This window comes from Motacilla alba, chromosome 22 (assembly GCF_015832195.1).
Source record: "Motacilla alba alba isolate MOTALB_02 chromosome 22, Motacilla_alba_V1.0_pri, whole genome shotgun sequence".
NCBI lineage: Eukaryota > Metazoa > Chordata > Aves > Passeriformes > Motacillidae > Motacilla > Motacilla alba.
Window position 1 is genome coordinate 1189774 of NC_052037.1, and position 27879 is coordinate 1217652.

Here is a 27879-nt window from a genome sequence, read left to right on the forward strand (position 1 = left end):
TGAGGCTGAGGGCCAAATTTTAGGCACAGACAGCATAAAAACTTAAGATTTTGTGCCACCCAAAAGCTGGACCGAATTGTCACCTCTGCTGAGGTTTCAGAGCACAGGAAGCAAGAAAGAAGTAGAGAGGGCAATGTGTTACTCCTTCACCCTTCCAAACACAGATCCCATCTCCCTCAGAACGCTGGGGGAATGACAGGATTCTAAGCTGTTTTCACACTCCTTGAGGTTCTCCCTGCCAATCTGCAAAGGCCTTATCAGCTGAGAGGCCACAGCCACAAGGCAGTGATTCCCCAGCAGTCCTGGAGAAATGCCGGAGCTGGATCTCCACATTATTTTTGTTTCCAAGGTGGATTTCTGTAATGCAATCCTCGCTGAGAACCCACAGGGAGGGCTCACCTCCCGTGACATCCAGCCAAAGTGTCTTTAGCACTTTAAACTCGGCTTCTCTGAGCTCTACTGCCCCTCTTTCACCTCCCTGCACAGCTCAGGGGGTTGTGTTTCTCTACAAACCTTCACCTGGGTACTACAAATTTCCCTCCTCCAACTATGTTATATCAGTATTTTTATATTCTAAAGTGCGCTGCTCTTCAAATCACAGATATGCAAATCCATTCACATCCCCAGATATAAAATCTGTATCAGTCACAGACACCTATTTAGACATATGGTACAAACATTCCAGGCATTTACTTACATGTAACATATCTCATCACTGTGTAAATGATCTCTCTCAAAAAATTCCTGTTACCATTCCATGTGTGGAAAAAATTCTTTATGACATTGTACATCTGGAAACAATATTGCATTCCTGATGCACTTTCCCTTGTAACTCTCTAGTCACAGCACCATGTTATTTTAACTTTAAAAAAAAACCCTGCTATGAGGATTTATTATTATTATTATTATTATTATTATTATTATTATTATTATTATTATTTTCCAGCTGAGTGGAAGGAAAGATGTCAGGCCTCATCCTGCTGCCTGGACTTGGACAGGGCTCCCATTGATGTCAACAGGAATTTTGGTTGAGTAACACAGGAGGAGAGCCTGGATATGATGGGTTTGCCTCAGAGTTGGATTAGGAATAAGATAAACAATGTGAAAAATGGCAGCAGTCTCACTCTGCTCAAAACTTCCATGGAATTCTTTGGGAAATCCTCTCCAGGACCCTGAGCCTGCAGACTGGGGGCTGGCAGCAAACTGGGCACTCAGCCTTCACCCCAGGGAATCTGAAGGTTCTTGGGACACAGGGGCTGGGCACCACTCTTGGGTCACTGACACCTTGTCTCCTGCTGTTATCCACAGACAAACCATGGAGCTGCTTTCCTAAAATCATTTGCAACCATTTCCACCTTCTGCCTTTGACACTCGTCTTGTTTTAAAACCTGGTGATGAGGGAATTTATGGCTTACAGCCTAAATTTATTCCTAGTCAGTTTGTATTTAACATTAGCTTTAAAATTATTATTTCCCTTCCTGACCTTCCTGAGGGTAATTTCAGAGAGCAGTTCCACCCCTCCCCAGTGCAAGTATTTGAGCCAAGCTCTTGTCCAGCCCCTGTCCCCTTAATGACCCATTCCTGCACCTGTTCCAATGTCATTTTGCTCTCCTTTGACTGTAGTTAATCCAGTGTATTGCACCCAAACAAGAAATCAGAGGGGCCCAACACAACAAATCTGCCTCCTTTCTGCTGGCAGTCTCAGTCTGAGTCTCATCTGTGGTTTGTTTTCAGTGGATGAGACATCACTCTGGGAACTCTCTTTCCCCATGGATATTTGGCCTTCAGATCTGAGCACATTAAGCTCCTTGAGTACTTTTTCTCTTGCAATTGAGTCAGTCCTTCCCTTACTCACACAGAATATAAAATAACATCACCTTTTGTTGGGTCAGTCAGTGCCCGATGAGGAAATCTGCCCTCTCCAGTAACAGGCCCAGGCTCTGCAGACACCAGCTGCATTTGTTTTGCAACCTCTACCTGGGAAATTAGTCCCCCATCATGATTATTCCATGCAGTATTCACCTCTACCAGCAGTTCAGTGATCCCTATCCATATCCCAGCCTGACCACAGGGGTGTCTGGCACATTCCTTCCCCATCAGCCTGAACAGGGTTCCGATTTAGAGCAGTTATGTTTTATCCTTGCCATCCTTTTTGCTTCCTTCGGCCTACATTCCTAACTCCCAATATCATCCCACCCCTCTTAATAATTTTCCATTTCCCTGAGTGACACAGAGCCCTCAGAGCTCTGGATTAGAGCGAGCTGGGTGAAATCCCAGCCCCAGCCAGCTTTGCTCACGTGCCTGATGATGAACTGATCCAACCACTCCGAGGTCAGGAAGGAAACATCCCCAGGGGTGCACCTTGTTATTTTTCCTTTCTCTTTCTCCCTAGAGCATCTAGAGGAGGGGGGGTACCTGCCAGGAAACATTCCATGTCATGTTTTCTGCTGAAAACAGAGGGCAATTACTGACCTTTCTCAATTTGCTCCTAAAGAAAGGACATTGGTTCAAAGCTGACCACTGTTAGAACCAATGTCTGCTGCCTCGTACCCCTCCCTGGCACTGCAGGACCTGGTTAATCCCTGTGCTCCTGGAGGAAACAGAATTCCCAATCTACAGGAGCCTAATGTGTCTGATGCTGATGCATCTCAGCTGAAGAGCCTCATCTTATTTCTACAGAATTATTGTCCCCCTTTACACACTGGTCATTACCATTAAAGTATCACTGGGCTTCAATCAAGTTCTGCAGGAGAATTCCTCATTAAATGGAGGGCATAGCTTTTGGGGGTTTTATTTTTATTTTAAGTTTCATTCCTGGGAGAATCCCTCGCTAAGAACGCAGCCCTGACTAAATACACATGTAAATTCAATTTGCAGAGGAGCTGAACTCAAACCCAGTGTTTAAATAAGTGATTTTAGGATGATTTTTGCCGCAGTTTTCCACCCACCAGCTTTATTTGGAAATATTTTAATTTACAAATAACCAATATTTGTTTCAGTTAAATTCACAAGGACATACTGGTTGATCTCTGTGGGTTTTGGGCAGCCGTCAAGTAACTATGAAAGTACCCCTGAGTTCTAAAAATATTCCCTTTCCTTTAGTTCTAGAAAGAGTCTTTTTCCCTGCTTTAGCCACTGACAGACATTGAAGGAGTGATTCACAATAAAATCATGTTACTACAGGGGGGAAAGAACCTCACTAAAATAATGATCACACATTCCTTAACTTCTGATGTAAAACACAGTTTTCAACAGCACAAAATCATTGCATTTGGTTAAAAAAGGAAGGCAAGAGGATCACAAAGCAGCTGGTGTTGCTTTCCAAACTAAAGAATTATAGTAAAAAACCCACAACTCTTCAGGCATCTGGAGCTGCATTAAATTTACAACACAATGTTAATGCAACCTTTCCTCCCCCTTCTCTCCCCACCCCCCCCTTTTTTAACGATATACATGAAACCTAACATTTAATTTATCTTAATATATCACTAGTACAGTATGAAATATGTAAATCTTGTAATGGCTCTGGAAGCGAAGCTGGGGCCAGGCTTGGACACTGGATCCCAGTGCCTTGGAGCTTTGGGGATGAGCCAAACCAAGCCCAAACTGCAGCTTCACACCCAGCTTTAATCAGAAGCATTAGTTTGATGCTTTTCCAGTCATGAGCAACCATTGCTCTGTGCTGGAAAACTCAGTGGGATGCACTGTAAGGCACTATTTCCATGTCTCATATTTGTACTTGTGTCTCATCAGCAAAGCCTCAGGTTTGGGCTTTCATTCAGGCTCCATTAAAGAGCAGAAACAGTGTTGATGAGACCCCTGCAGGCCCAGGTTTCAGTAGTGATTTAAATGTGAACTTTGATAGAAGGATCTTCTCTGCTGTTTTGTTTAATAACCACAGAAGAAAAGGAGTATCCTGATGTCTCCTGGAGGTCTGACAAGCACTACTCCATTGAAAACGAAAATGTTTGGTTCTACAGAAGAACACAGATAGGAATTTAAACACACTTAGATGAGCGTTGCTGCAGAATTCTGTTTGCATAAGGAAAGCCAAGTGCTTGGAAGTGTCTGGAAAAGAAGGGACTTAATAACAACAGCTGTACAAATAATTTATTGGGGGAAAACCAGCAGAAGTCTTAGATATGGCCCAAGACTGAAACATAATGAATTAAATAATGAAATGAATAAACCACTCTACTGCACTGTATTTTTTGAGCCTGCTTTTACTCTGCTCACAGGTTTCTGCACTGGAAGGATGCACAACTACCCTTTCAAACCTAACAGACAACTCTGCACACTCATTATTTTGCCTGGTGAATATCTTAACAATTAAAATTAAAATTAACATGTCCCAAGTGTGCACACAGACCACGAATATTTTAAAGTCATTTTTTCCCCACTTTTAACTTTAAGGGTTGCTGACAGGCCATGTCCAACAAGCAGCAGGCAAAAAGAATTTATCAAAATTTTAAAACAGAAAACAAACACACACACACAAAAAAAAAAGTCTCCAGAAGCCACTGGAATGTTTAAGAGCACTCCTAACTTTGGTTATATTCAGGGAAGTAATGATGATATCCTTAGACAGAAAACAAGCTGTCTTTGCTCATTGTCCTTACTGTTCATCATGGCTAATTTGCTTTGGAACACGGAGCTTTGTTATTCCCAAGGCGTCAAATTTTAGCAATTTGAGCCACTTTTTGTATCTTTTTTTATCCACACTGACCTCTGCAGCCCAGAACAAACCTCAGCAACCCATGTGTCCAGCTTTGAAACAGCCTGAATGAAGATCCTGCTCTCACTCAAAACCTCAAGAATTCTGCAATTTGTCTCAAAAGTTTTCATTCTGTAACTCAGAGAAAAGGCTGGCATTTCTGGGGGAGTTGATAAAAACTAAACTGAACTTAGTGGTGGTAAAGCCTGATCTTGATTAATTTGGGGGCCTGAACTGAACTCTCACACTGAGACTCAAAGGGGACAAACTCCCATGGACTGAATGTGCAGCAGGAGTTGAAGTTATCCCAGAGAAACAGAACCCTGGAGTTTCACTTGGCTCTGTTTTCCCAGCTTGGCATGTTTGGAGGCAGAAAGCCCAGCTGAGGAGTCGGTCTCAGCTCGTTCTCCTCAAGGAAGTGCTGGTTTTGGTACAGAGATCAAAAGCAAGGCCAGGCTCTCTCCCATGCAGGAGAGCTGCCAGGTGGAAGGGCTGAGGAATGAAGGAATTCCATCCTCATCCATGTGACCCTGCAGGATTGGGTTCTGTTCCCCTATTTAAGGCTTCCCTGGACATCTGAGGCTTTTGGGCTCTGTCACATTCCCATTAGGGTGAGCTGACACCAAGAACAATGCTGAGACCACAAAGAGATTTCTGCCCCTCCCCCCCCCCCCCAAAAAAAAAGTTGGATCCAAACTCCTCCTTCAGCTCGGCATCTGATGGAAATCAAGGATTTGAGGATTTTTTTGGGAGTAGCCAGTATGGGTTTGAAATCAGAGCTGAATTTCTCCAGTATTCTGATGTGTTTGGGTCCAGAATTTCTCTTTTGGCAGCTACAACCAATATTCTGTGTATTATGGCAGTGCCTCAGGTCCCCAGGTGTTAATCAGGAGAGCCCTGGGCACGATTTTTTTACAAACTCAGAACAAACCCGCCCCCAAAAGGAGATTATTTATGTTTCCTGACATTCCACAATCAGTTCTTCTTGCTGGCTCCAAAAGCCAACAAGATGTGTTTACATGCTGTAAAAGAGGTTTTCTTTTGCTTCCCAGATTTTTAGCATTCTTGGCAGATGATAACTAATTGCTGGTTCTTTTCTTTATGGGAATTGCCACTTGAAAAAAAACTCAGTATAAATTCCCTAACAATGAGCACCTCTTTTTTTCTCATGTCTTATCATCTCTAGAAACACAGAGTGAAGAAGTCACTGAAGTCTCTTTAAACTTACTGGTGAAAAAAATTAGGTTGGTCAGGAATTTTTCTTTAAATTTCTTCATGCTCCAAACAAAAAGCTAATAAAACGTTATTCTTCTTTTTTTTTTTTTTTTGGCTGCATTTCTTTAATTTTTCTGAGCTTTCAGAAGATTTTGTTTTGTAGGATTTCTCATAAAAGTTGAAACTTTTTAAAAAAATCATTACATTTTTCATTGCTAGCAGAAGCGGAAGAGAAATAAAAATAATTTTTTCTATGAGAACACATTTTGATGGAAAGTCTGAAGCAAGTCTGTAAACTCCTGCGGAGTTTATAAATGAGGAAGCTCACATAAGCAACCCCATTTGGAATCAGAGATGAAAAGAGAGGGAAAATGGCTCATCAAAGGTCACCCGGAGAAGCTGGGGTGCAGCCCAGCCACCTGATTCCATGGCTGTGGCTCAGCCTTGCCCCAGAGCCAGCTCCAGCCCCTTTCCTGCCCCTTCCCAGGGGAGCTGACGGCACATCCAGGCTGCCAGAGCTGCACCATTCCTCTGCCGCTGTACCAGGGGCTGAGCTACCGGTGAAACTCCTCTTTATTACACAGAGCTCCTGAAAGGGGAGGGCACGAGAGCCACTTCTCTCCTCTCCTCTCCTCCACCTCCACCTCCACCTCCACCTCCATCTCCACCTCCACCTCCACCTCCACCTCCATCTCCACCTCCACCTCCATCTCCATCTCCATCTCCATCTCCATCTCCATCTCCATCTCCACCTCCATCTCCATCTCCATCTCCATCTCCATCTCCATCTCCATCTCCATCTCCATCTCCATCTCCTCTTCCACCTCCATCTCCATCTCCACCTCCACCTCCACCTCCACCTCCATCTCCACCTCCACCTCCATCTCCATCTCCATCTCCATCTCCATCTCCATCTCCATCTCCATCTCCACCTCCACCTCCATCTCCACCTCCATCTCCATCTCCATCTCCATCTCCATCTATCTCCATCTCCATCTCCATCTCCATCTCCTCCTCCATCTCCATCTCCATCTCCTCCTCCATCTCCTCCTCCATCTCCATCTCCATCTCCATCTCCATCTCCATCTCCATCTCCATCTCCATCTCCATCTCCATCTCCTGCGGGGTTCCTGGGAGCTGGAGCTCCCAGCCCAGGGGCAGACTGTGCTGCACAGCAGCAGGGTCACAGTCCCCCTGGGCTTGTCACCTTTGCTGTGAGATCTTAAAGTGACCATCACTATTTTGGCTTCTTGGTTTGTTGTTGTTGTTTTATAAAGAAGCTGAAGGGAGGATGTGAGAGTGTAAGAAAGCAAAAAAACCCAAACAGGTGAAGAGGTAGGAAATGAGGAGGTTGCTTGTGTAGCACGTACAGAGCTACTTTGAAACATTCTGAAGCATCTAAATATCACAAGCACGATCCCTGCTGTGGGCAGCTGTATGTGCGAGTGCTTTGCCCGAGGGTGTCAAATCAAATATCCACTGCTGGTTGGTACAGTACAGCACTTCCCCTTGGGGATTCAGGGTGGAAAAAGAGGGAAGGGAAAAAAAAGAAAAAGGGAAAAAAAGGTTTAAACACAACAAATGGAGAAAAACTTTAACACTGCCTGATTCGGCTTTTCAAGATTGTCGTCATGTTTGTTAGGAGCAGTGTGGGAGAGAGGAGACGGGAAAGGAAAAGAACAGAGACACACAGGTTAATGCTGAGCCTCATAAGACTTACCTGGAACCGTCTCATATCTCTTGGGTTTCCTGCTGTTTTCAAGCAATTCTGATTGCACTTCAGAAAAAATTTTAGGAAGAATCTGTAAAGAGAAAGAACCACATCACTCCTATTAACCACAGCAAAAGGTGTTGTTATATTCTGGTTTAAAATATACATGAAGTGATTTGCATGGTAGTGGATCTTACAGGACTACAAGAATTTATCAAAACCCAAACAAACCAAACTCTAATAAATGGAATTTCCAAAAAGTACAGGTATAGTGAGTGCGACTGAAATCCACCGTGGTGCAAGAGAACACAGTTCCTCTGATCTACACCCACTCCCTCTCCACAGGTTTGACCACACAATTTTAGTCTCTTTCTTATCTCTCCCTCACATTCAAGGTCTTTCTTTGGCTGTCTGGAGGGACTTCCCACGAAACAATGTAGAAGGATAATGATATTGTGGAAACCACAAAACCAACAGGACAACTCCGAGGCAGATAAGCCTTGGAATGACTTGGAATGTATGAAAAACCCAGGAGCAAACACAGCTCAGAGAAGCATTTGATGAGGTTTCATCCTGATGATATTTTTTCCTGATGAAGATTCCTGTCACAAAAGCAGAGGAACAGAACTGCCAAAAGCCCAGATTGTTCCTACCTAGGTTTTGAGGGAGGATAAGGAAAACACCGGCTCAAGTGAAACATGACAGCTCACGCTGTCCGAGCAGATAAACCCATTAATATCCCACAAAGTTCTCGTGCCAATTATTTCTGCTCTGTCACATACACCCATCTTCATGTGGTTTATTATTCTGTAGAGTTTAGCTTGTCATGTACCCAAGCTGAATCTCCAGCCTGTTTGGTGACTCACCCAATACTGCGTGGAGATTTTAGAGTTTAGAAATATTAAGCAGGAATTTTCCCCCAAGCTATTCCACCGAATTTTGTCTCACATCCACGGACGAAAGGATTCACCCCTTTGTTTTCTGATTGAATCTGGACATTTCAGAGGTGAAGAAATTGTGCAAAAAGCCACAGTTGTTGGATTAAAAACAAAACAGACAAGTCTTCAAAATTTAGGCATAAGCAAGAAATATTTTGGCATCCTCTGTTGCAAGTGAAAATATTCTCTGTGATTCTTTCCATTTCTATTTGTCAGACAAGATGGGTTTAACCGCAACAATTATAATTAAAAAAATAAATCAAAGACTTTGAGATAGATTTAGAAAGAAAAAGAGTCATATACAAGAAAAAATAAATAGTTGAAGAATTGATTTTGAATACAAAGAACAAGTTATTTATTTATTTCTCTTGCTGAGTGCTTGCCTTTAAAAAAAAATAAATCTGCTTTTGCAGTAAGTTAAAGTCCCAGGTGAGCCAGGCCTATTTCCCTTTCTGTTACTATGACAACGATTTTTTACCGCAGTCCCTAAGTCCCTTCAGAACTCACACATTCATGCCTTGAATTAGAACTTTAAAGGAGAAAGATGGATATTTCCTGGGTTTACCAACAACACCCTCCAAACCAGCCCCAGCACAAGACAATAACACAGAAATCTGCTCCCCCTTGTTAGTGCCACTTTCTCTGCACTACTCCCACCACAAGATTTCTCCTCCATCTGCCCAAAATGTACAGAAAAAGCCACGGGTTGGATCCATTTGTGTGTTGCTCGAACAAACAAAACCCCTCCGAAAACCTCACTCACAAAAAAGACATAGACTGTGTAAAACCACTGCCCAAAATCCACCCTGGCCAGGGACCGTTTCCAATTAAAATGTCCTCTTTTTAACTATCATTCCCTTAAACAGCTCACAAATATATTAGATATTTTAAAAATGTTTATTTTCTCAAGGTGAGACTCTTATTTTCTCCATATTTCCTTCTCATTTCAGATCTCCCTTCAGCAGGACATTGAGGTTCAGCAGGAAAGAGGTGTCAGTGCTTAGGTCTCAGAGGGCAACTTCTGCCAGCAGAGCTCCAGGCACCTCCGCGGCTTCCAAACTAAAAATCCTACAGAATTTCATGCCCTGGGAGCAGCACTGAATATATTTTATTAAATAAGTCCTGTCAAGTCCATGCTAAAACCTGTGATCTCTTCTATACGAAAGATTTGGTGAGATTTTATCGGTTAAAACGTTTTCAGAAGGAAAAATCCCCTGCACACCGGCACTACCAGAGACTCACAGGATAATGTCAGGCATAAATGTTACTCACAAACACTCCTTTTTCTCTTTCCCTCCTCTTAGAGATATAAAAAAGAATATCTGCATAAACAGCTTATAGGAGATGTGTCTGTGCAAAGGAAAATTCCAGAATGAAACCAAACTATGAAATGAACCAAGACAAGGAACTTTAATATGAAAATCAATGAGCTGCTGGCTGATCATTCTGCACAAAACCACCAAAAAAAAAAAAAACCCCAAAACCACAAGTTGTTACTTCTAAGGAAATATAAAATAAATTAAGCAGGAAAATGGCCGGCTTATTTTATAATTTTTTGAATGCTTACATCCTTTTTGATAGAGATGAGAAAAATTATCAACATGAACCAAAGAATGAAGAAAATGAGCAGGGAAAAGTGGGAGACACTTGCTGTCAGCTGGGCTGGTTTTGGGAAGAGGACAGATCCTGGGGGACTGTCAGTGACACAACCCCTAAAAGGCAGATGCAGAGAAGCAAAAATTCCAAATGTACATTTAGCAGCATCTGCAAGCAACCTCTGCCACACGGAGAGTGGCAAGGAACAAAAATCCCCTTTTTCTGCTAAATGCCTACAGAAAACCAGGGTTCAGACCCCACGCAAACACAAACCAACAGCACACTTGAAAATGAAGCTGGATTCCAACTAAACCCAGGCTGATCCGTGCCGAGGGGGGCGATGGCCATTAAAAAACCACAGAAAACGAAACTTCCCCCTCCCTGAGCCGGGCAGCACTGAAGGTGCCCAATCCTCCCCGACTGCTCTGCACCAAACACATCCCAGCCCACGGGGCATGGGGCTCAGCCTGAGTGTTTAACCCTGGCAGTCCGGGGATCCACGGAGGGGGCTTAGGGGCACCTGGACTTTCATGGACAGCTCAAAATGCTGAAATTTTTGCTGCTTCAGGATATCACAAAATTCAGAAAGCGCTGGGCTTTCTTTTACTACTTAAACATTGTGGCAGAATTGATATTTATTTTGCTAAGATGTTTGTTGGAGATCACTGAATATGCTGCACTATGACAGTTTCCCTCCTATCACCCCAAAATTTAGATTTAATTTCATTTAGCTGCCCACACAAGGATTTTTATATTTTTTCTTTCTTTTTTTTTTTTCCCCCAGTTGAACCACACCTTTCTTTTTCTCTTTTTCAGAGTTCCTCCAGTCACATCTGAGCTGCAAGTGGGCATCTGTAGGAAGTATTTGGAAGGTCGTTGTATATACATACATATATATATATATATATATATATATATATATATATATATACACACACACACATATATATATATCTCCATATACATATATATGCGTGTATGTGTGTGTATAAATGTGGGGGTTTTTTTTTAAGATGTTGTATCTGGAAAGGCATTAATATTTATTGCAGCATTAGAATAAAAATGACTTGGGGGGAGCAAAGAGGAGGGAAGGTTTAGCACTAAATGGAGCTGATTTAGGGGTAACAGGAGAATTGCAGAAAGATTTTATTAATTTCTTTAAATGTGACACTTTAGCCAGTTTTTGGCCTTAACACATATATAAATGAAAAGTAATAATAATTTTTTAAAAACAGAATTATAAAAAAATAGCTGATTTTCATGCTTCTGGCCAATCTTTAGCCTTGCTAAGGACAAAATTAGGTGGGAGTTTAGCAGGTGACTCTGGCTCCAGCCAAGCAAAGAGACCTTGGCCCATCCTCTCACTATTGCAGGGCGGTGGGGGAAAATCTAAACACATTTCAATAACTACCCCTGAAAGCTCTGGCATTGCTATGGAAAAGCTGATTGACTTAATGCACAGACATAAAATAATTAAGATATAAGTACAGACTTCTGTTCCTGTTGCTCTCTCTTGTTGTTGACCTCACTGGGTACAGATTGATGCACTTGAGAGGTCTCCAAAATGTCACCTTAGATCTGCCTCCCTCTTCTTAGAGCTGTTTTAAAAGTTACTGCTCCTCCTGCTGGGAGCTCCCACCAAACCCAGGAGCTCAGCTGAGGAACGGCTCAAGTGCCCTTTTCCTCTGCAGTACAAAGTCAGCTGTGTTATCTCAACTATTTTTTGGCAATACCTTGAGCAATCCTTGGTGGGGAAGCACCAGGAGAACTCCTAACACAGCTGAGGGGTGCATGGACATGGAGAAAAGGTGAGGGCAAATGAAGCCAGGCCTTGCATCAGTTCAACTGTTTCCCAAGCAGTTTTTGACCCACAATCCCATCTTGCCTGTCCATGCCCAAGTAATCTGGTTCTGTACCTGGCTAGGACTGGAACCTATGTTCCACACCTGTGAGGATGTTTATCCACCTCAGACGAGTGAGAAGAATCAAACTGACCTTAATCAAATCCTGCTGGAGCTGGAAAAATCTTCCTGGGGACTTCGGCAGCACTAGGCAGAAGCCCTAAAGCTCAGTCCCACGTGCAGTAGAAGGTGTAATTTTTTTAAAAATAATTAATTAATTAATAATTTTTATCCCCCATCCACCTTTTATGCTTCATCAAAATAGAGGTACAGAATCAAGAGGTTCGACATTGGCTGAATGTTCGGAACAGCCTCTGGGTACACCTAAAATTCTGGACACAACTAAAAACTCTCCCTTGTAAAGCCAATAATTCTGGATTTTGTGGTTGCTGTGGAATTTGGAGTCGTGGCCTCCGTCATTTTTTGGCATGAGAACATGCCTGCCATCTAGGATAATTCTGATTATGCTTACCAGCAAATCCTGCTGGTAGGCATAATCAGAAAATTAGGTCCCAAAAAAATTAATAATAATCAGAAATTGGGTCCCAAAACCTAATGAAAATATAAAGATTATGGTGCAATTCTGCTTAAATAATTCAGTGCTTCCAAAACATCACAAAGGGAACAAAGAAAAACCAGAAGTTGTTACAATGAGTATCAGTGTACCAATATTAAATTAACATATACTGTGAACTGCGAAAGTGTTATTCTTGCAGCGAGGGCCTGACTCCTACTCCATCAGAAAAGGGAATTCTGGATCAGGTCAGATCCTCCCCTCAGCTCACCTGTGTGTGTCTTGGCATGGCAACCTCTGAGAAGAGTGTGACAAGTGACCCTAGCCAGTGCCCCACACAACCTCGAATTCCTTCCTTTCAAAGGGCCAGGTTTGCAGGTCACTGTTTCAAATCAATTAATTGCATTTATTTGATATCACCATCCCGATTTTAATGAGTATCACAGTGGAAGGTTTCTTTGTAATCTGAATATTTATCTCTGGAGTAATTTCGATCTATTATGTCAGAGTGTGTTATTAGGGAGCTGATGAGAAAATTTCCCATTTTTTTGCAGGAGTTACAGTCAGTGTGGGATCAGGCAGTGCACAAAGGCACTTTAAATGAAAGTACACTTTCCACTGTGTGAGAAATGAGTGGGGTTATTGCAGTGAGCCAGAGTATTTATATGATACTCCACAAACAGCAGCTAATTAATCTTCACAAAACTCCTGTGCACAACGTGTGAACCCAGTTTAACAAACGTGAAAACCAACATATGTAGGTCAGGAGACTTTTCTGAGTCTGTCAGAGATTCGCTGGGAGAGAAGGGAGCAGGAGTCAGATGATGAGATCCCAAGCCCAGGCCAGGAGAAGAGGAGTTGGCTGCTCATTTGTCGCTTGGGTTTTTTTTCATAGAAAGACTCCAGTTGCACAAAAAAACCCAACAAACCAACCAACCAACCAAAAATAAAACCAACTAAAACCACACACACACAAAACCCAAACAAAACAAACCCAAAAAACCAACTAAACAAATCAGAAAGCAGATTAACACCATGCCTGTTATTCCTACACCCAACAGAAACATCTTTTCCTGATGGGACAAACCAGAAACACTTCTCCATCCTCTTGCCTTGATTCAAAGTAATTTCTTCAGTCTGGTTAGACTTTTTTCTAAGTGACTTTTCTTGCAGTCACTCCCTCCAATTGATATTTTAGGTTTAAAGTTTACGTTTTGATGTGGGAATATTATCTAAGACCTAATCCCTGAAATGCCACCTGGGGGAAGGCAGAAGTGTCTGATTTCCTGTGGTCCTGAGCTCAAAAAAGCCAATGTTGGAGACAGGTGTGAAAAAGGAACAAAAACGAGGTTAGGGAGTCAGCTAAGGGAGTCCAAGAGATCTGACCAACTTAAAAAACAACCTTGAAGCTGCAGCATGGCAGCACCCATCTTAAAACTGCCTCTAATTAAATTTTTTTTGCTGTGCCAAAATGTCCTGCTCACACGTGGGTGGGTAACACTCTCTGCAATGGGTTAAAGAAGACATGGGGTGAAAATATCCTGTATTTCAGATGGATCAAGAGAGAACATTGCACACTAGTCCACAGCAATGGATCCATGTCCAACTTCCAGTCCTTTTCCTCAGCCACAAAAAAAATTCCTCCTCAAATATCTCCTCTCTCTGCAGCCTGGAGCAACATATTTGTCTCCACCCTTTATCTAGTGAGTTTGTTTGGTTTTTTTTAAAAGCTTAGTTTCAAACCAATAATAACCAAATATAAATCTTCAATGTGTCACCCAACCTCCAAACGTGCCAGAAAACTTGATATTTTTTTCTGTGGATTTTCTATAAGTTTTGCAATTTTCATCTCTGAAGCAGATTGTGTCCCCCTCGTCCAGAGCAGGGACACACCCCCACAACTGCAATTCACACTCTTTGGGGTAAATAAATGCTTCTTCTGTTGCAAAATGATCCCATTTTCAAGAAAAAAGGGCTGGGGGAGAGTGCCCTGCCAGGTACCCAGGCAGTCATTTCTCGCTGCTCAATGTTCTTCTTTCCCATGGCCACATTTGCTAGGGGGGGAAAAAAGCAAAATCTCCAAGGAAAACCTCCTTGTTTGTGCACTCTGATGAAAACCTGACACCATTAATGAAAATAATAATTGAACTCTATGGGCTCAAATTGAAAATGAAACACAACTCTAACAGCGTGCTTGTAATTGCAATTGTTCTCCAAAAAGTCTTTGGAGGACTCTTTGCAATTTGAGCAGTTTCCCCTTTATCCTTTGGGCTTTCCCCTTTCCTCCCACACCAAAACTTTCCAGTAACTTCCAAGACAATGGGTAAAAGCTTATTTATCCTGTAAGATCCATATTATTCATGCCATTTGGCACGGGCCCAAACGCCAGAGCATAATCAAAAGTCAATAGGCAGGGAGGTAATGGAGGAGAGGATTGGGCTGACGGGCTGCTGAAGGGGACCTTCAGATAATACCCCTGGTTTCTCACAGTGTCTGTGGGCTCCAACCGTGCTGGGCACGGCTCAGCCACGTTGTGCAATTGTTCCTGAGGAGGGGAGGCACAAAGGACAGCAGGGAGGAAACGCTTTTGTGCATCTCAGGGACGGGGCAGTCGAGGCACAGAGAAACTCAGAGCCTGCCCTGTCGCACAGAGCCAGCTGCTTTTTCAGGCAACAGCCACATCCCATTCCTGCAAGTCCACGCTTGGGATTTTACTGGTTCCTTTTAACAGTGACACAAATGTCATAGAGCTCATTGCCTCCACACATAACACCCAGCAGGATTTGGAAAACATGGCCAAAGTCTCGTTCTTTACACTCCTGTCAGCACCAGCAGCACACACAAGATTTGGAGCTGGGCCGTGTCACCAGACACGGGCCCAAGGACACTGCAGTCCTGCTTAGATCCAGTCATTTTTGGTATCACTTCATCCTCAGAGCTCTGCACAGGTGCAAATTTATCGCCAGATCTACTTTGCAAACCCTGCAGATCCCAGAAAGGCTGACAGAGGTGTTAAATGAGCACAGACCCCAGTCCCCGCTCTTTTTTTTTTCCATTCTGAGAGAAACCTACAATTCCTTTCTCTTGCGACTCTTCCATCCTCCCAGCCCATCTCTCTCCAAAACCTCAGTCTGCTGAGCCATGCTAGGCTGAGCAGTGAGCACCAATTACACCAGTGGCCTCTCTCTGCTGGCTCTGCTGGTTTTTACTGTTGCTGCCAGATGGCAGAGCCCGGCACACAAAACCTCCCGACCCTGCAGTTAATGCAGAACTTGGAAATAACTTCCCAGCAACTGCAGGAGATCACAGAGCTGCGCTGATGTGAACATTAGGGATGGAACCGAGGTTGGGATTCCATTTTACACCTGCCAGAGTGGATGTCATTCAGGTCAGAGCTCCCACTCATTTGTGAAGGGATCTGTCCCCAAACTGGGTTTGTGCGGAATAAACGTGCATTCATTTGCTAAAGAGGCAGATTTACATCCCAGCAGCTCAGGATCAAGGCACATTCTGCCTCCTCCCTTCTCCAGGGCTATTCAGAGGGTAGATTTGCACCTATTGTACTTCTGGGTCTAGGCACAGATGACCTTGAATCCGAGTGTAACATTATATTCCTATGACAGATTTATGGATTGGCAGATAGGGGTGCATTCAGTGCATTCCTTCCCTAAGACAGGACAGCATCCAATGTTTGTTAGCATCATTAAACTAAAACTGACTTTTCACCTGCTCCCATACCATATGCAGCTGCAAATTTTTAAATTAAACTATGAAGCCATGCATAAATTTACATATATTACAGACTAGCCTCTCCATTTAACATGCAAATGTACTCCAATGTTTCAGAACACCTTCTGTCGCTAATTAATTTGCTGAATTATAATTAGACTAATCCTGCATAATTAATAAGCACAGATTTTTTTTAATTTCTAAGCAGCTTGATGAGATCATTCACTTCCTTCTATAAACTGCTAAGTAACTGTTAAAAAAAATCTGGAAAGAACATATGTGAAAAGGTATGTTTGATGTCGCATACAAATTCAAACTAGCGGGCAGGCTTCAAGAAAGTCAAGATTAATAGAGGTGTGTGCTTGAAGAGACCGTCAGCACATTATTTTCAGGGGCATGGATCAAGATTTTCTGTGTCTGTTTTATTCCTTTTTTTTTTTTTTCCTTTTACCCTTTGGACCTTCCGAGATCATGGAGTGAGCAGGGCAGGAGACAGAACCCAGTGTAGGATCTGATGCCACCCCACGCTGGCTCTCAACCCCTCGCCCTGGACATGCCGGGTGTGGATCAGCTCCTTTGATGGGATTTGGAATTGTTTTCATCCTGGCTGCCAAAACCAACCGAGAGCATTTTAGAGAAACAATTAAGTGCTATTAGCACTGGATTCACTCTTTGCTGATTAAAATGAAGGGGTTTTCATGTCGGAGAGCTGGGCAGCAGAGAAGGGCACGTGCCAGAGCAGGTTTAAACGGGCTGGGTTAGAGGCCACAAACTGATGCACAAAGAATCCTTATGCTTAAAACAGCCCAGGCTTAAGATCTTAAATATATCTTCCTAAAATAATCATGCAAGGAAAGAGGGAGATCCAAAACAACACAAAGTATTGTGCAAACAAGGGTGCCCACAATATATCTGTCCTTTATTTACAAACACTGCCTGGAGCCCCACTCCCTGTACTTATTTACCTGCTTTGGGATGTAGTATTTCAGCTCTACTGCTCCTTGTTTTGTCTTCCCCTCCACCCTCCTCAAATTCACCACCACCAACACCACCCTGTGTTTGCCTCAATTGTGAGTAAGCAAAATCTGTGACAAGACCTCCTGATTCCCAACAAAGGAAGCAAGAAAAAAATTAATTCTTATCTGAGGAAATTGCTGAACCACTTCAAGTCTTTGAGTGTGGCTTGTCTGCTCCAAACAATGCTTATAACATCCTCATCAGGCACTTCTGCCTGAAGTTTCTGTTATTTTTATTAACTTGGACAAGTGCCCTTCTTCAGATAAATATATCACTTAAATTGACCGAGGTTCTGCATAAGCAGAAAACATAAAACTTAAACAGAATAAGTTCTTGGCACTATGTGCCAACCAAGCCTCTTTCTAGTATTTCCTACTGGACAGTCCATAGGAAATCAGTCTTTTTTAAAAACAAAAATCAAACCAAATAACTTTTTGGCCCAAGGAAGACAGGAAATTATTCTGCTGTGCTTGAACTCATCAGAACCTCCTCAGAGCAGAGGTGCTTTGAATGGCATGTGTTGAACAAAGGTCTCTCTTTGGGGGAAGAAACACAATCTTGAAATTAAAAATACAGAAAAATTGCACTCTTGGAATCCTGTCCACTCCCAAAGCACAGCAATATCATGAAATCATCATGGGACTGAAGGACTGCACATGGAACAGCTCTAACAATTCCGTGTTATAAATTTACAGACAGTCCCAATGGATGTTGTTTTCTTAACAGCCACTGGACATACACCAGATGACAAAGGAAGTTAAAGAGGAACAAAGAAAACATCTCTCTGCCTCATCCATCTCCATTTCTTATCTACCAATATCCCAACTCAGCAGACAGAAAAGATGTAATGAGTTATAATAAAAAAAAAAGTCAGGATTAGGCCTGTATTTTTCCCTCCACGTTTCTGCCTGCACTTATTGGGTTTTTTTTAAACCATGGATGAGCTGGCCCAAAGACGCATAGGTCGCATGGCTGAGGCAGAAATAGAATCTGTATCTCCAGAGCCGTGGTTCTGCTACACGAGCATGGTCCCTGACATTCTTTCAAGCTATTCCAGTTTTGTCAGGAGAAGAGATTTCGCAGCGACAGCATGAGGCCAACCCTAAATATCAGCACCCACATCTTTCAGATTTCTGATGTCCGGGGCTTCCCACCATTTCCCAGTTCTTTGGCCATGGAATCTTCCATAGCTGAAATAATTTTTCACTTTTTTGTTGTTTCAACTCCTGATAAAGATTGCACGTGTGCACATCTGCCTGTGTATGGAGATGCAATCTAACTTTAAAGAGAAAAAGTCTGAATTCTGAACCCCACCTTTTCCTATATTTTAACAAATATCCTCAGAAATCCACTTGTTTTCCAGAGACTTAGTATTTTAGACACATATGCACCATCTTGAGTTTATGAAGAGCAAGAAAATACCTTCCATGCTGTAAAAATATTAGTACATTTAAAGTGATCCCACCCTGTACTGCAATCACTTCATTCATCCCTGGGTACTGGCTTCCAAATTTATTTAACCTTTTCAGTACCCTTTGATGTAGCACATACAGAGACCAAAAAGCAGCAGGATTTTTGGGTACAAACTGTTAACTGGCAAACAGGTGACGTACCAGTGGAGAAAGCTGATATGGTTTTTTCAGGATCTTAATATGGGGCTGTAGGAAAGGGCAGGAGGTTGTGGGAAAGACCAGGACAAGTCCTAAGAATGGGTTTAATGCAAGAGGAGCAAATACAAGTGCCAAGTCTCAACTCCAAAACAGCCCAAGTATTCCTGAAATACATCACCAAAACCACACTCCTTAGAGGTGCTTTAAATCAGGCACCCAGAAATCCCAGTGAGGTAAAATCCAAGCACTGGGGCAGTCCCTTTGCTGGAAACTCCTGGCTGCAGGAAGTTATTTTGCCCCTGGCCAATACTTCATGCTATGGGAGAAATTGCTTCCCTTCCATCGCTCTCCTTCACGTGTGCACACACACCCACACCCACCCCACACTGTGCAGTGATGTTAACAGCAGAGAAAAATTGCTTCCTGACCTTCAGTGATCAATTTACACCCTGAAGCATGAGATTGCTTTCATTTTGGTGTGGATTTGTGGCACTTCCCCATGGCTGCACACAATGCAGAACCTGCTGCTCACCTGAGCCACAGCGCTCACACGTGCAGAGCTGGCTTTAGCAGGAATGCCCCTCCAGGACACGGAATTCTGCTGAGGGAACTGCTCCTTCGGCACAGGCTTTGTGGGGATGGTCACAGCTTTGATTTCCCCCTTGATCAGGCCAGCATATCTGTTGTATATTCATGAAGTTTTTGTGTTCAGCTACAGAGCCTTTCCCTCTGGCTGGAACCAAGAGCGCTCCCAGGGCTGCTGGGAGAGACCCTAAGTTAACACTTGGTAATTTCAGCTCCTGACCTTCCACCCACTGAAAGTGCAGATTTTTTTTTGCACCAAATGCAAATATATCCCATTACTGGGCCCCTTTTGCATGGTGGTTACAGACCTGGCTTTGGACTCAAAATATCCAAAGGGGGCTCCAAAGGTGGGGAAGGGTCTGGAGGGGCCACGGGAGGAGCAGCTGAGGGCTTTGGACGGTTCAGCTGGAGAAGAGGAGGCTGAGGGGAGAGTCATCAGGGTCTGCTGCTCCTCTCTGTTCTCTGTGACAGGGACAGGACCCAGGGAATGGCTGGACCTGTGTCAGGGAGGATCAGGATGGATTTTAGGGAAATGTTTTTCCCTCAGAGGCTGCTGGCCCTGCCCAGGCTCGCCAGGGAGTGGGCACGGCCCCGAGGCTGCCAGAGCTCCAGGAGAGTTTGGACAGCGCTCCAGGGATGCCCAGGGTGGGATTTTGGGGTGTCTGCGCAGGGCTAGGGGCTGGGCTGGATGATGCCAGTGGGTCCCTTCCAGCTCAGGATATTCCGTGGTTCTGCATCTCCTTGAGGGGAATTGCAGGAGGCTGAACACCGTGGGTAGTTTGGGACAAGCTGAGTGACCAAGCTTTCTATCCCCAGCCAGTTTCTGATCACACAACTGCATCCAGTGATGGACAAGGACCCCAAATCCCCAACAGCCTCCCAAAGTAACCAAGAGCTGGTCAATCCCACAGGGGGTTGTTTGGGGTTGGTGTTAATTCCATTAAGGGAAGACTTCTGCAAGACTCTGCTTTATGACCAGACTAATGAGCTCGTGTAAGGGCTCCAGACGTCTCCAAACACATTCTTCACTCACTTCAAATCCTGATGTTCCTGCCCTTTCCTCCCCTGGAGATCCCAGGGACTGAGGTTGGTGCTGATGGAGGTGTTTCAAAAGTCAGAGATGAGGCTCTGTCAAGAGTCTGGCAGTGACAAAACTGGACACAAACCCACACTTGACTGCTCTTGAAAGACTTCTCAAGGAGAAAAGCCAACCTCCTTTATCTCTTGGAGATGTCCAATAAATTTCTGTGCATATGTACTACATGTTTTATGTGCAGGCACACACACATCCACAAGAGCACAGATTGCCAGCCGACAGTTGGCTTCTTGACTGGAAAATCCTCCTGTTTAGATGCCTTAAATAACAAGGTACCGTTCCAGATGCATCATCACAATGTGCTCTTCACTGGAAAAAGGTCTCTTGGCAGTTCCCAACCTTAGGACTTCCTGCCCACATCCCTGGTGTGACAAGAGCCTGATGTGTGCAGTGAATTTTGGATTTTTTTTTTCCCTTCCCAAGTTCTACTGCAGCCATAATTCTTGGAGAAAAGTTTTCAAGTGCCTGAAACATTTACTGGATGTTTTCTTCATTTATTTAATCCAGATGTTTACATTTTAAATAATTGAGAAGCTGCTATGGTAAATAGACATCAAGGAAGGCTAATGGGAGTCGCGCTGCCATTAGGGAGAACTTGTAGGATGAGACACTGGATCAGGACTCAGTCCCTGCCCTGTCAGGATGGGTTAGGGGAAGGAAGGAGTGCAGCTTGTTGGAAAACATTAAATCAGTGCAATCCCTGACACTAAGAGAGATGCTGGGCAAGGTTTGACACAAACTGCACAAAACTTGTGAGGGAAAATAGATCCTGAGCATTGCCATTGTAGAAGCTTCTGTTTCTTCATATGGTTTGATTTAAAAAATAGATTTAAAAAATGAATATTCCCATTTCTCCGCCGTATAGACCCTCTCCCTAAGCTCATCGAACAGCAGGGGTGGTTTCTGAGGCTCCCAAATGAAATGCTGCAGTTGTTGCTTGACTTAAGCCTAAGTAGGGTTGCTTTGATTTAAGGTTTAAGGATTGACAGTGAAACTTTCAGTCTGAGGGAATGTGGGTTCTACTCAAAGCACTGGAATTTGCTGTTCTAATTTTTCCCTCTGTTGTTAAACTCTCATTTTGTTTCAGTTTGAACCTCCTAAAAACCAACCGTAACCTCACTGAAGTCAAGTCAGTAAGAGGAAGCAGCACAATATGCAGGTCTGAAGTAGCTTTGATAAATTGATTTTTAAAAATCACTCCTCAAATTCTACTGCTGTAACTGAGAATGATGACAGCCTTGTGATGATTGAACTTTCTACTATTTCTTACAGTTTTCTCCCTGATTTTCTGAAATACTCTCAGCAATGTAAAGTCACACAACAATTGTTCAGCTCTAATTATTTGGAGCAGGTAAAGTCTTTTCTCCATGAAATCAGCTCCTGTCTAGTCCCTCTCCGCTCCATTGCACAACTGAGGTTTCCCCCAGTATGCAGAAAGATTTCCATGACTCCACATCATGATGTAATCCCTTGTAAAGGCTCCTTTGGAGTTGTTAGGAAGTATCTCCTGGAGTATGTGTGGAACAGCAATTTTACAGGAGTTATGGTCCACTGGGCCCAAAATCCATCTTAAAAGGAGCCAGCAGGAGAGGGAAAATGCTCCATAAAAGACCAGAGATTTTCAAATGTGTTTTTTGCTACCAAGAAAATGAACTCTGCGAGGTTACTTCGTGCCTAAGTGTACAATTCCAGCTCTGGTGAAAGCTGTGGACTCAAACAGCCCCCAGAAGCCCAGCCTGAGCTGGGTTTGCACTGGCAGTGCCTGGAGATGCTTCTAAAGGGTCTCTGTAGGAAGTTGTGCATCATTTTTTAGTAGGACAATTTCAGCAACATTTGCCTCGTGAGACCTTACCTCCAAAAATTCAGTTCAATACAGAGATTTAGGGTTAAGTGATTTCACAGACATTAATTATGGCAAAATGCGTTTTTCTGGGGACCCAGAACCAGAACCTTACATCTCTTTCCAGAAGATGAGGATTTAATATAGATGAACTGAAGGATTTGCACGTCTTAATACTTGTCCTACAAGAAGGTGCCACAGCTCTGACGCTCTTGGGGTTTAAATCTATTGATCACAGTCACAAGAAATCATCAAACCAAGGAATGCCAAGGCAAAAACTCTGATCTCTGCCAGGACACTTCAAAAATTTTAGACAATTAATCAGTTCCTCTAATAATAGATCCCAAATCCCTCCCTTCTCCAGTCCTCTTTTTCCTCTCTACCTTCCACCAAAAAAAAATTAAAAAAAAAAAAATGAACTGTTTCAGTCTAAATTCTGGTTTTGTAATAATTCAGTGAATGCCAACTTATTTTTTTGTTGCTTAATTAGACTACCAATTTGGAGGACAGCTTAGGAAAACATTCACTACAATTCTTGAAATGAGGCATTAGAAGCCATTTAATCTGTCCTACATAATTACTTTGTACTTACCCATTAGCAAGTAAAATATTAGGGGAAAAGTGTCTTTTACACACAACAGAGCATTTCTTTCTAATAAAATAAAAGCCTGCTCATTTTCTTTCTGTGTTGAGTAAGCTCATATTCCTGAGCACCTGAGCAAAAATAATAGGCAGTTATTATGCTTGGCACTGTTTGTGATGGAGCTTAGAAAAGGACAAAACTCTGGGAAAAGGTGAAATTGTTTTTCTGTGTGGCTTTTCCTCTCCCATTCCCTGCCATAGTTTGGTTTGGCTCCGTGTGGCTGTGACTGCCTGGGCTGGCCATGCTTGGGGACTTGTGAACATCTTTCCCTCTCAGTGACAGGAATTATTTTTACTAAAAGACTCTCCAAAACCTTTAAAGAAGGATCAGGGCCTCACTGTCCCAGCAGTTACAACAAAGCAGGAGACAGAACAGTCCCTTTCCTGAGCCTCTAAGGATCCAGCAATGAGGGGAAATCAGCCTCAAAGCCTCGCTTGCATCCAGCAGAAGTTTTGTTTTACCAATGACTGCTCCCACCTCAGTGTCTGAAGTGGGAGGTGAAGCTGACAATAAGAAATTATTCAAAACTGTGACTCTCCTGGTTAACAAACCCTCCTGCTTTCTCAGAACTGATCCTCCCACCATGAGCATTTTGTTCCTTTTCTGGGTGGGAGAGTGATTTTCATTTTCCTGTAGCATCCTGTGGGGAACTCCCTGCTCAGGCTAAACTTTGGGCTAAATGTCTCAAACTGCCTGTCTCAGCCTTGGTGGCAACCTACCCATTTAATTACCAGCCCAGTGGTGCTGGTTTTGTTTTTGTCCTAGCTGTTACCAAGAGCAAATCCTGCTCTGACAAACACTCCAGCTCCATTTCTTACCAAAAGTTAGCAGGAATTCTGTGATGATGAAGAATTAATATTCTACTGCAGTCGGAGTCATACTTGCAAACTCCATGCCCTACACACACAGGATCTCCCCAAACTTTGCTCTGCATCACATTATCCCCATTAATCACAGCAAAATCATAGATCTGACCATGGGACAGCAGCAGACAGAAGAAAACAGAATGGCATTTATGATTCAGAGACCTTGTAACAGGAATTTTTGACAAAGCCCTACCCAGACTTGGATGGTCCAGCAGCCCTCAGAACTTCCTTGGGGACAGTAAAGTTTGTGCTGTTATTACCCTCCCATGTGCATTTTATGGTCAAATAGTTACTGCCCACTGATACCCACCAAACTTTGCCCTCTTTGGCCAAGTTGAACTTCTGAATAGGCAGAAAATCATCCTACAGTGGGGGAAGGAGATAAAACCCGGGCAAGAGGGACTTTAAAAGTGGCAGGTAACAAGCATCACGTTCACTCCAGACCAAGAATTGCCACCTCAGGGGAGAAATGTACCGTCTGCAGAATACTCCTGAGGAAAGCATGCCAATAAATGCATGGGAGGGCATTTTGGGGGTTTTTAGGTCCTATGACAGACTGTACACACATGAGTGAGACGCTGGAGATGGCTCATACAAGCACTGAACCATGATCTGTTTACCACTGCTCGTCAGAAGTGTCATGAGCTCAGAGCTTCCCTTTAATTTACAGTTCAGGCTCAAGACCTGGGGAACTTGGGCTTCTTGGTGAGCTTAGCATCTTTAAAATCTCAAAAAAAATAACCTACTCCAGTCCTTGGCATCCCCCAGCACTGCCCACGTCCCTCTGAACTAAGCACAGTCTGGCCTAGGTCTGCTCAAGTGCCCAGAGATTCTCTATCAAGTGCCCACTTTGAGACATCTTTAGATGAGCCTATTTTTTACCAAGACTTCTCACCAGCCTCTTCAGTGTCTTAAATTTAAAATCCAACATTTCCAGATGCTTTTACCCAATATTTTCATGGCTGCCACCAAAAGAGTTTTGTTTTCTTACTCGAAGACACCGAATTTTGGTGAGTGTGCATATGCAGAGAGGCTCAGAGGGGCAAGAGGCATAAATCATTCCAAACTGCTGCTGTAATAAATGTGGACAAATGAATAAAATTTGTCACCAGACTAATATCACCATCACTGTTTTGTTTAGCTACATTTCTTCCAGTTTGAAAACAGTTCAATACCCCTTTTACCTTCAAGTAGCAGCACTTAATAAACAGTGATGGATGCTTTTTATTCCCTTTCCCCCACCCACCCCCTTCCTCCCATTCCAGGCTTTCCTATGTCTTTTACAAGGGGATTGTTTAGCTTGGGGGAGATGTAGATCCTCCATCCTTCTTGCATTGACATGCATCCCTCAAGGAACGACGACCATATTTAATTCATAACCCCCGTTGGCTACACAAACATACAACTTCCCATCAATTAGGCAACACAGAGATGCTGTTAAAAATCAATGAGCTTATTATTAAATATATTTTCTTTTCATGTAACAATAATAGTTATTGCCGCTCCATTGTTAAGGCTGTGATATCAGCTGGTTAAGCAGCTCTAAAAAAAGGGGTTGATTGCTTTTTGATCAGCTGGGGTAATATCAGTGTCAGGACATTGTGTGATAGACACCGGCAGATGAAGGTGACAAAAAGTGACCAAATAAATGTTTTTTTGAATAAAATTATCTGGTGCGGGTGGAACACAGCCGAGAGTGAATATTTACCTGATTTTCATAGCTGTGCACAGACGTGTCAGTACAAGGCACTAAGCATCCATCACACCCCAGCGAAGCACGGCTAGACTGGTATTTGTGTTCTCACTGTGGTGTGTTTATCAGGAATTACTGGGATATTTTGACACATGCCACTAGTGAGGGACATCTCTGCCTACAACAGAGATGTGAAATCTGTGCCAGCTCATGCAAAGGTTAAAAAAAAATTACACACACACACACACACACACACACACACACACACACAAAAGCCCACAGAGCACAGATTTTGGCAAGTGCATCAGATGCTGTCTGGCCACAGCTGATCTGAAGCGAGTCCCCTGTAATTACGGGAGAAGGTGGAACAGGTTTCCTGCTAATTGGAAAATTCTGCAAATGGCACCACTGAAGTAAATTGACAGTCGTTAGAATATTAGCAAAATGAGGGAACTGATTAGGAAAAAGCTCAGATGTGGATTTCTGGTTTGGAGGGTTTTTTTGGTTTTAAATAGTGCCTGAATCTACCAACAAATTGATAATAAAAGCGGAACTTAAAAATAACAGCTGTTATTTGACCTGGATGCAAATAGATTTGTGCAAATATGCATTCATACACATATAGGTGCTATACACACATTTATTAAGTGTATAAACATACTATTTCTGTCACTTTTCCCACATTAGGACAAATACACAGAATGTTTGCTAACTTTTTTTAGGAAAAAAAACTATTTTCCCCAAATATTTACACCTAGTAGGGGAGAAAAGCTGCATTTCAGGACACCGGCAGGAGGCAGGTTCTAATGAAACAGTGATCACTTCATGCTCCAAAGAAATCTTACAAGGGAATTGTTTACACCCTTAAATCTTTCAGTGGTTTGTTCTGAGGGGAAGCTGAATTTTCCACTGTAAATGTGGTCTTGATTGACTGCTGAGGAGAATTCCAGTAGCAACTTCTCTTTGTGTTTGAGTTTGAGCTGTACAGGAAGCACAAAGTGGGATTTGGCCACGACTTTGGCCATCCATCAACGCCCCTGGTGTTTGTATTCCTGATTTTCCACCACCAGGAGCAGGGGGAAGCAGAAGTGAGGGGGGAAATGACACATTCTAATTAGAGACACTCCTACTAATGCCATCAAAGCCGCCTCTCTCTAACTTCATTAGGAGTCTCCTGCTTCTTTCCCTACAATCCTGGGTTTAGTTTCAAAATCATCTCCAGGAACTGATCTTGCTCTGACTTTTCTGGGAGCTCTGTCTCTTTTTGCTAAGGACTTAATGCTGGCACAGGATGATCCCTCTGGTCACTGAGACCCCTCATTTCACAGAATCCCAGACTGGTTCCAGTTGGAAGGACCTTGAAGATCATCTTTGCCAACACACATTTCCTATCAGCTCCACAAAAAGATGTTCAGTTGGCCACTGGCTTTGAGGGAAGGAGGATGTTTCTGGATTTTTTTTCCTTTTTAACAAACTCAGACATTTATCCCCCTTCTTGGAAAGAATTCCAAAAGGCACTAATATAACTTAGCCAGAGATTCCCAAAAGAAATTCCTACAATTTAAGAAGATCCCTCCAATTTAAATTTAAATTTAATTTAAAAATTAGATGCTATCAGTAGATTTGCGATTTTTTTAAACAATCCAATGGAATTATGGAATAAAACCACAACTGAAATTCTATAGACAATCCAGTAAAATTTCATGTTGTCATTTCATTAAGACTTTTCCTCGTAACAACCACCTCAGAAATTTTTATTAATCCAAACCAATGCAGACTGTGCATTTCTGCTACGAGTTTGAGATTACTTTATTCATCCCAGTGATGCCATAAACTTAATAAAAACTCAGCCTGGAAGATTATATCCCAGGAAGAACCAAAATAACTGCAGAGTATTCTCCATGCCTAACACAGTCGAACCTTGAATTGATTTTAAGTAGAACATTTTCAGACTTCAGAGATTTCTCTTTACTGAAGCCCTTCTTCCTGTTCCTTAAACATTTATGACATTTGATTTCCTTCTGTGTAATTTTTAGTGTAGGTTTGGTGTCTCTTATTACACTTCACTGTTTGGGGGCTTGTTCTTCTACCTGTGTGTCATCCAATAACAGAAATTTTTATACCTAACACACAACTTAAAACAATGAAATACACCAGAATTGAACAAAGAATGAGGATTTATAGGCCAGATCCAGAGTTCATTTAAATAAC

The 27879-nt window shown here is 42.9% G+C and overlaps 1 protein-coding gene across 2 annotated transcripts in view; it reads right to left on the minus strand.

The window, feature by feature from the left end:
* Window positions 1-27879, minus strand: part of EBF2 (EBF transcription factor 2) — a 120699-nt gene that overhangs the window by 22786 nt on the left and 70034 nt on the right. For both annotated transcript variants that reach the window (XM_038160300.1, XM_038160299.1), the window contains exon 7: window positions 7650-7731. In XM_038160300.1, the coding sequence (XP_038016228.1) occupies window positions 7650-7731 (82 nt within the window). The remainder of the gene's footprint in view (window positions 1-7649; window positions 7732-27879) is intronic.